At 45.0% G+C, this 9,023-nt stretch overlaps 2 protein-coding genes across 2 annotated transcripts; both read left to right on the top strand.

The window, feature by feature from the left end:
- Nucleotides 1-203: 203 nt before the first annotated feature.
- LOC308282586 (4-galactosyl-N-acetylglucosaminide 3-alpha-L-fucosyltransferase 9-like) lies at nucleotides 204-2,531 on the top strand (the record flags this gene model as incomplete). The annotated part of the gene is made up of 3 exons (XM_080722974.1): nucleotides 204-487; nucleotides 1,022-1,744; nucleotides 2,519-2,531. The coding sequence occupies 3 exons, from the start codon at nucleotides 204-206 to the stop codon at nucleotides 2,529-2,531; spliced, it is 1,020 nt and encodes a 339-aa protein (XP_080579100.1).
- A 1,770-nt stretch (nucleotides 2,532-4,301) lies between these two features.
- On the top strand, nucleotides 4,302-7,690 carry LOC308282585 (4-galactosyl-N-acetylglucosaminide 3-alpha-L-fucosyltransferase 9-like; the record flags this gene model as incomplete). The annotated part of the gene is made up of 2 exons (XM_080722973.1): nucleotides 4,302-5,002; nucleotides 7,657-7,690. 2 exons carry the CDS (start codon nucleotides 4,302-4,304, stop codon nucleotides 7,688-7,690), a joined length of 735 nt encoding a protein of 244 aa, XP_080579099.1.
- Between the last annotated feature and the right edge of the window lie 1,333 nt (nucleotides 7,691-9,023).

Raw genomic sequence — 9,023 nt, 5'->3', positions numbered from 1 at the left:
CATTTTCAGTAATGTAAAGCTTGTTTAATGAAGTCTTTCTCTCTCTGTTTTACTGGTTTATATTCTTACGCTATTGATAGTAATTTATTTTAATGTTTATATTCTTATGCTGTGGATAATAAATAATTGTCAGTAATGTAAAGCTTGTGTAATGAAGTCTTTCTCTCTCTGTGTTCTCTCTCTCTCTCACAGAGTCGACCACGATGCCGTTCCAGGTCACTCGACAACACCTGTGCGGTGGTTTCCTGGTGCTTCTGGTGTTGCTGTCTTACCTCATGTACGCCAACCTGGACCTCAACCTGAGCTCCTTCAGCATCTGCAAGAAGGTCTCCCGACCAGAGCCAGGGAACGCTTCGTCCCCTCAGGTCCTCCAGAACCCAAACTGCACCTCGGACCAGCAGCTGGCTCCACAGCCCCCTGTTCGCACAGAAGAGGACATTCTGATATTGATGTGGTTCTTGCCGTTTGGCGAGCAGATTGATGCCAGGTCAGTGTGCATGTGTACTTAAGTACAAGTTGAGGTATTGTTTTAACTTTAATGGCGTATTTCCAATTTTCAGTACTTTTACTTCTACTCCACTAACTCAGAGGTAGTGTCACATGTTGTACTTTCTACTCTACTACAATTATTTGAAAACTTTATTACTAGCTACTTACTTGGATTATTATTACAAATCATACATCAACATACAAAACATCGCACGCACTCTGCTGCGTAAAGGCAAAGTTGCATTTTCGCTCGTCCACAAAGTTGCTGTTGCGCCGGGAGTTTTAGGTATTGCAGTTGAATCCTCCCAAAACAAAATAGGCATTGTTTTTTGCAGAACTTCATTGGCTATAAGATGTACCAGTCATCAGAACAACCTGCTGCCATTGGCTGGATCTATGGCCCAGGAAACGGGGCCATGCACCTCCCTTGACCTCACACCATGGGTTGCTATTGGGGGACTAGGACAAGACTAGAAGCTCCAATTGGCTGAAATGAAGTGTCAAACATCGTCGTACTCTTTCCAACTCTCAGGTGCAGCGAATTCGACATGGAAGGATGCCAGCTGACGTACGACCGTAGCGTTTACCACAAAGCGCACGCCGTCTTGTTCCACCAATTTGACATCCATGACCACGGGATGGACAACATGCCACAAGACCCACGTCCCTGGTTTCAGAAGTGGATCTGGTTCAACTGGGAGTCGCCGGACAATACTCCTCCCACCCCCGAACTCAACGACGCGTTCAATTTGACCAGCAGCTATCGGCTGGACTCTCACATCCATGTGCCTTATGGGTACCTGACCCCGGTGGAGCAGGGGGACGAGAGCTTCAAGCTACCGGAGAAGGACAAACTGGTGTGCTGGGTGGTGAGCAACTGGAACCCACAGCTTAAAAGAGTTCAAGTCTACGAAGAGTTGAAAAACCACATCAAGATGGACCTTTACGGGAAGGCCTTTGATCGCCGCTTGCCTGGTGAAGAGTACGATAAGTTAATGCCCAGCTGCAAATTCTACCTGTCTTGGGAAAACACTATCGACCGAGACTACATGACGGAAAAACTGTTTGCTCCCATGAAAGTGGGCACCGTGCCCGTGGTTCTGGGCACTCCAAGAGCAAACTACGAGGAACACATTCCGGGAGACTCTTTCATTCACGTGGACGACTTCGCCAGCCCAAAGGAGCTGGCAGAGAGATTGATTTACCTGGACAATAACCACACCGAATACATGAAATACTTTGAGTGGAGACAGAGGTACAAGGCCCATAAGTGCTTTTTTGTCAGCGATAATGTTTGCAGAGTGTGTAAGCATCTAAAAATGCACAAAGGCTATCAGAGATTTCATGGTCTCAATACATGGTTTTGGGGTTAAAAGGCAGTTGTTATTACTTATGCTGCTGAATTGTCTGAAGGAAGCCAAACCAAAACGTGTTTTACTCCTTTGTACCTGTAGACAAGATGGAACAATAAAAAGTACAACCTTGAACCTTGAACATTGAATATAGCTAGTGTCTTATGTACCGGTATATGTTGGTGATATTGTAATGTAGTTGCTTTAAGGCTAAATGCTCAAATTGTAATCTAGGAATACATATGAAGAAAGACCAAGATGTAAACAAGTCCCCAGGACTTTTTTTTTAATTACTTTTAACCCAAATGTCTGACTGTACCTCAGTGCTCTTTAGATTACTGACTAATAAAGTATTCAATCAATCAATCAATGTGCTGTGTTATTTGGATTTGGGATTCTTAATAGGACTGGTTGTTAAAGATCCCTAAATATTCTGCACAACAATTGAATGGTTGGAGCACTCTTGGGTGGGGTGGAATTTGGAAAAGATTGCGGGGGGCCACCAATACAACACATCATCAGTTGTGTTCCCCCGACTTCATTAGGTGTTTCGTCCGCTTATCACAAAACACCCTCTGTCGAGGTTGGCTCACCGCAGGCTGATCAGATCTGGGTGTGTGTCGCATGGTGGCACCCAGTGGTCATTTACCAGCCCATGTTGCATCCCTACGTTTCAGCCACAGCCAGTGACTGCTCCATTCTTTGGTTCTTTGGCCTGTCCTCTGATCCCTACTTCCTTCAGGAGCCATGTGGTGGAACTGGCTACAAAGCCTCTACAGCCCGCCTCCACAGGCCACACCTTCACGTTCCAGCTCCGCCCCTCTGCTTCAGCTTGCTAGGTTGGCATACCGCAGCTTCTTCCATTCGAATGCTTCATCGATGGCATCTTCCCATGGGACCGTAAGCTCAACAATGAAGACACGGCGGCAGGACTTGGACCAGAGGATGAGGTCAGGGCGCAGGTTGGTCGCTGCAACTTCAGGTGGGAAGGTGAGCATCTGGCTGAGGTCTACAAGCATCTCCCAATCCCGGGCTGCGTTCAGTGGGCCTGAGTTTGGAGGTGATGGCTTGGTCTTCCGTTTCTCCACTTCCCGGATGAAGGTTGTCTTCCTTGGGAAGGTAGCCTGGGCATTTAGAGGCATAGCGTTGGTGGTTACCCTCTTGCTCTCCAGTTCGGCAGCCAAGCACTTCAGCACCTGGTTGTGGCGCCAGGTGCATCTTCCCTGAGTAAGATTGGTCCTGCAACCCACCAAGATGTGTTTGAGGGTTGCAGGTGCTGCACACTGGAGACAGGCTGGGACCTCTCCATACCATAGATGTAGGTTGGTTGGAGAGGACAGGACATCATATGTGGATCTAATGATGAAGCTCAGCCTATTAGGCCTCGATCAGAGTCTGCGGTGAAGAGCTATCCACCGCAAATTTGAGGTGGAAAGCTTTCCACCTCAAGTCAGAAAATAAGTGAAGGCCATCATAGTCAGTCACGGTGGAGTCCTATTCACCGTGACTGACTGGTCTAGATCGACCAATCAGTGAACGGGGTGAAGAGCCTATCTGTCTGAAAGTAAAAACAGAGAGATGTGTCGGGACTCGCGGTGGAAAGCTCTTCACCGTGAGGAATGACGTAACGTTGTAGTTTCATGACTCATAAAGACTACGCGACTCTGATCGAGGCTTTAGACTCCATGCTCTACATCTCGTTCCACGTGAGTTTCCTCCTCTCCTCCTTCCCACTTCATCCTTGCTGGGCTTGGGATTCTGCCTTGGCACAGCTGGCTGCTTCCTCCTGGTGGTGCGCCTCCTCTACCACCTTGTGCCGCCGTTCAGTTGGAGTAGCCTTTTGCCATGTGGGTGTTGTTGCTTCCAAACCAAGGCCCCCTCTGCCATGTTGAACACGCCCCACTATATGTCCCCTCTGCCATGTTGGACACGCCCCACTATATGTCCCCTCTGCCATGTTGGACACGCCCACTATATGTCCCCTCTGCCATGTTTGACACGCCCCACTATACTGTATGTCCCGGTGCCTGAGGGTGGTCTTTCCCACCGCTAGCGCTGCAGATGGCTTCCATTTCCTTCCCATTGGAGGGTTGGAGCAGCACCTCTGACCAATGGATCCCGGGATTCTGTGAGAGAGTTTGTACATTATTACAAAGAATACATCAACCACCAACAGCCCTACATACATTCTGTCTGTTTGATAAAAGCCTATCTACAAGCTCACAATGTGCTATTTTCAAAAGATTTTCAGACATTGTATACATTTGAAAACTTGTGGAACGGGTAATTCTGCATAATTAGTACTTTCTGCTTTTGATCGCAATACTTTTGTACTTTTTACTCAAGTAAATGTTGAATGCCTTTTCACAGAGTGTTTCTACATTGCAGTATTGATACTTTTACTCAGGTAAAACATGTGAGTACTCTTTCCACCACTGTCTCAGGTGCAGCGAATTCGACATGGAAGGATGCCAGCTGACGTACGACCGGAGCGTTTACCACAAAGCGCACGCCGTCTTGTTCCACCACAGGGACATCCACGGGATGGACAACATGCCACAAGACCCTCGTCCCTGGTTCCAGAAATGGATCTGGTTCAACTGGGAGTCGCCGGCCAACGCTCCCCACATCCCCGAACTCAACGACGTGTTCAATTTGACCAGCAGCTATCGGCTGGACTCTCACATCCATGTGCCTTATGGGTACCTGACCCCGGTGGAGCAGGGGGACGAGAGCTTCAAGCTACCTGAGAAGGACAAACTGGTGTGCTGGGTGGTGAGCAACTGGAACCCACAGCTTAAAAGAGTTCAAGTCTACGAGGAGATGAAAAACCACATCAAGATGGACCTTTACGGGAAGGCCTTTAATCGCGGCTTAGGTGGTGAAGAGTACAATAAGTTAATACCTAGCTGCAAATTCTACCTGTCGTGGGAAAACACTATCGACCGAGACTACATGACGGAAAAACTGTTCATTCCCATGAGAATGGGCACCGTGCCCGTGGTTCTGGGAGACACGAGAGCAAACTACGAGGAACACATTCCGGGAGACTCTTTCATTCACGTGGACGACTTCGCCAGCCCAAAGGAGCTGGCAGATAAACTGATTTCCCTGGACAATAACCACACTGAATACATGAAATACTTTGAGTGGAGACAGAGGTACAAGGTCCATCACTGCTTTTTTGTCAGCGATAATGTTTGCAGAGCGTGTCAGCATCTAAAAATGCACAAAGGCTATCAGATATTTCATGGTCTCAGTAAATGGTTCTGGGGTTAAAAGACTTAAATTAACTTTCTATGCATCAAACAATTAAACCCTATTTGATACTGTGGCAACCACATCTAACTGAGGAGACTAATTCACCTGCCTATAGATCAAACTTGGGGAAATCAGGAGTCCACAAGGGGAGCAGGGGCGTCAATTGGGTATGGCAGGGGTATGCAGCTGCCATACCCTGGGTCCAGGGGGGAAAATACCAGTTACGTTTAAATATAAATCCATGAATGTCTCTTTGCCTACTGTGCTGGTTATTATGTTGTTAAATTACAGTAAAATAACTACAAATGCAAAATTTCACAACATGGTCACTTTAACAAGGTTAAAGTGACCATGGGGGGGGGAATAAAATGTACTTCTTAAAATAAATGTATCATGCCTGTTGCTAAGGTATGACAACATGACTGGTGTCTTGCAAGACACCAGTCATGTTGTCATACGATACCTTAGCTTTTTCTGAACTGACGCCATTGAAGGGGAGGTGCAATCCATCCGTCCTTTTCTTGCACTATTTTGCTTGAACTGCACCTACCTAGTCTGCTGTATACAGAATACACTGGTTGTTTACACTAAGTTAGGTGGCAGCTACTGGGAAAAGAAATGCTGGTGGCGTTGACAATATACTGTGCCAAGATTAGATGCTTTTATTTTATGTTGTTCTTTTCACAATTGTATCATTCTTATTCTGTTGTTATCACTTATGCTGCTGCATTGTCTGAAGGAAGCCAAACCAAAATGAATTTTACTCCTGTGTACCTGTAGACAAGATGGAACAATATAAGTACAAACTTGAACCTTGAACATTGAATATAGCAGGTGTCTTATATTTGTTGGTGATACTGTAATGTAGTCGCTCTAGTTTAAAAGTGGATTAAGGCTAAATGCCTAAATTGTAGCAGTTCACCCTGTTTCCCCATACGTTTTAATTGACATGATATCGTAACACAGGGTTACACATTTGAGTTGCACTGTATAGTTTCTGTTTATGGTAAAGATATTTGTTCGATTGAATTAATATATTGTTTCATTGACTGCATTGACTCCATTCATCCATTGTAGGGAGCCCGTTCAAGCACACACAAGACTCTGACGTGCTACAGTATGTTTAGGGCAGGGACGTGCTGGGCCCCTGATTCAGCCCGGGAAAAAGAGTTGGAGAGGCCCTCATTGCACAGGGACGTGCTGGGCCCCTGATTCAGCCCGGGAAAAAGAGTTGGAGAGGCCCACATTGCACAGGGACGTGCTGGGCCCCTGATTCAGCCCGGGAAAAAGAGTCGGAGAGGCCCTCATTGCGCGCTATAGAGAGAGATCTCTCTCTATAGCGCTGCTGCTACTCAAAGATTTGCCATTTCAGATCATGACAAGTGACAAGCCAGTGGGCCAATTACATGAGTTATGTTTAGTTGTTGTCGGGTGGAAACCTTGTATGTCCAAAACCGTTTGTTTTCTATTTATCATTTAAAAAATGATTTAAACTAGTGAGAACAGCCGATCTACAAGCACACAACGCCCTTTTATCCATCTGTAAAAAGTGCCCTCTCCAGAACATTAATGCAGTTTTTATTATGGTGAAAGATATGCAAATTCCCTCTTTCCGTGCCATAACTTAGGGCAGCATTCAAGACAATTGCCTTGTCCTGAGCTTCAATGCAGCATCTTATGTTGAAAGAATTGCATCTCCAGTATTGGCTTAATTTTGCTTAGTTCAGTGTGGTATCAAGCACCGAAAATAGCCAACCTCCATGCTCACACCATGTCGCAGCGTGACACTTTGTGATCTTGGAAGTCTGCTATGTTCCATGTTTTCACCAAAAGGCCCTTTTTTATGTCAGCCCCTGCCTCTCTAACATTCTCTGCACGTCCCTGCTGGGTACAGGTATCACATACCACATATCTCCTGCTGTTATGAGCATGTCATCCTGACACTATGAGTCACCAAAGTTATTCAAACTTTATTCTTTTAAAGATTATATTATGAACATTCAAAAAATACATCGAAATTATTCAATATTCAATATTCTGTGTACAAACATCCCTGTCATTGAGTGATGATGTCAAATTGTAATAAATTGTAATTTGTTTGTATTTGTGTGTGTGTGTGTGTGTGTGTGTGTGTGTGTGTGTGTGTGTGTGTGTGTGTGCGTGTGCGTGTGTGTGCGTGTGTGTGTGTGTGTGTGTATTTATATATATATATATATATATATAGGCCTACATATATTATCAGAGGACAAAGGCAAACTTAATGTGAACGGAATTTTCCTTTTGTTTATTAATGCTATGATTTGGTTTGATTGACTGATTGAGCCACCTGTGAGTGAGCGTGTATTCATTATTATGGGGAAAGTAGTGCACTGTACCGCACGCACATCCGTGGCCCATGTAAACAGGCAGCACTAGCAAACAAAGGATTAACTTATCATTATGTTGGGGTTGTCACCTGTTCAAATATGATTATTTTGTGGGGTCCCAGTCTTTACAGACTGGTCTTTATAGACAGACCTTGTATCTCAGTCATTCATTGTCTCTGCTCTGCCAGGTGGAAGATGTGCCTGAACCCGGCCCAACACTAGCCTGGGATCCATATAGTTTCCGGGTTTCTGATCTGGTCGGGAGTGGAAATAACTGCACGTCATGTTGTAGTCAACACGTGGCCACAGGTGCCGAAGTGATTCCCCTATTGCTTAAAATTGGTTTAAATTGCTATAATCGTTTCGTTTCTTCTGGCATGATAATCGTTTGGCATGTTCCATACACATTTCTAAGAATGACACCCTCTGTTTCACTCTTAAGTCTAAGCTACCCAAGGCTATTAAAACGAGTCGGGAGAAGATGAGTTCTGGGGTGGAGATTGTGGATCAACATAATTAATTTATTTTGGGAGGTCTACAATGATCAGGGTACTAAAGTATAATCTGATTTTTAGTAGGAATTGAATCTTAAAAAAATCAATTTTCTTTCAATTGCCTGATATTCTTCATATTTTTAAATCACAGAGATACCATTGTACTATGATCTACAGGCATAGTCAAAATGACACTGGATGAGTGCTGCTGCCAAAACCTTCATTGCTCCTTTATCTATAACATATACAGTATATTGTAATATCGTGATTTATTTGGTATCTGACCCTAACCCTAACCCTTAGAACAAATAGGCTTTCCTCCGAGGTGACGCGAGGCTAGACCAAAACTTACTGTTCCTTTCATAAGCCACACCCACTGATCTGAAGTCAGCTTAATGATGGTTAGTGATGTCATCTGCTGAAGCAACGCCAGTAAGCAACACACACCAGAAAGCACTGAGTGGAATCAGATCCCAGCTGTATTATGAGAACAGTTCTTTAGACACAACCACAGCTGTATTATGTGAACAGTTCTTTAGACACAACCACAGCTGTATTATGTGAACAGTTCTTTAGACACAACCACAGCTGTATTATGTGAACAGTTCTTTAGACACCAGTAAGACTCCCTAATCGGGAGATAAGCGACCGTTGGTCGCTTATCTCCACAAATATCACAACCTCCACCTCTCACGTCATACGGGCAGCCATAGTTACACCTGGAATGTTGAATCTCCATATATGGAGATAACCTACGCATCACACAAAGTCTGACCTCACCAGCCCATACTTGGGCATGGACGACTTATATCTCCATATACGGAGATGGCCGTATATGGAGATACGATGACATCACAGAGTCCACAGCTGATGATGTGGCGTGATGTCATACAATACACAAACAAGCCCTATATAAAGGGGCAATTCTCACCAGGGAAGAGAGCATTGCCTGGAATGTTGAATCTCCATATATGGAGATAACCTACGCATCACACAAAGTCTGACCTCACCAGCCCATACTTGGGCATGGACGACTTATATCTCCATATACGGAGATGGCC

This window comes from Nannobrachium achirus (assembly GCF_963921795.1).
Source record: "Nannobrachium achirus genome assembly, chromosome: 4".
Lineage (NCBI taxonomy): Eukaryota > Metazoa > Chordata > Actinopteri > Myctophiformes > Myctophidae > Nannobrachium > Nannobrachium achirus.
This window is presented reverse-complemented; position numbering and strand designations above follow the sequence as displayed.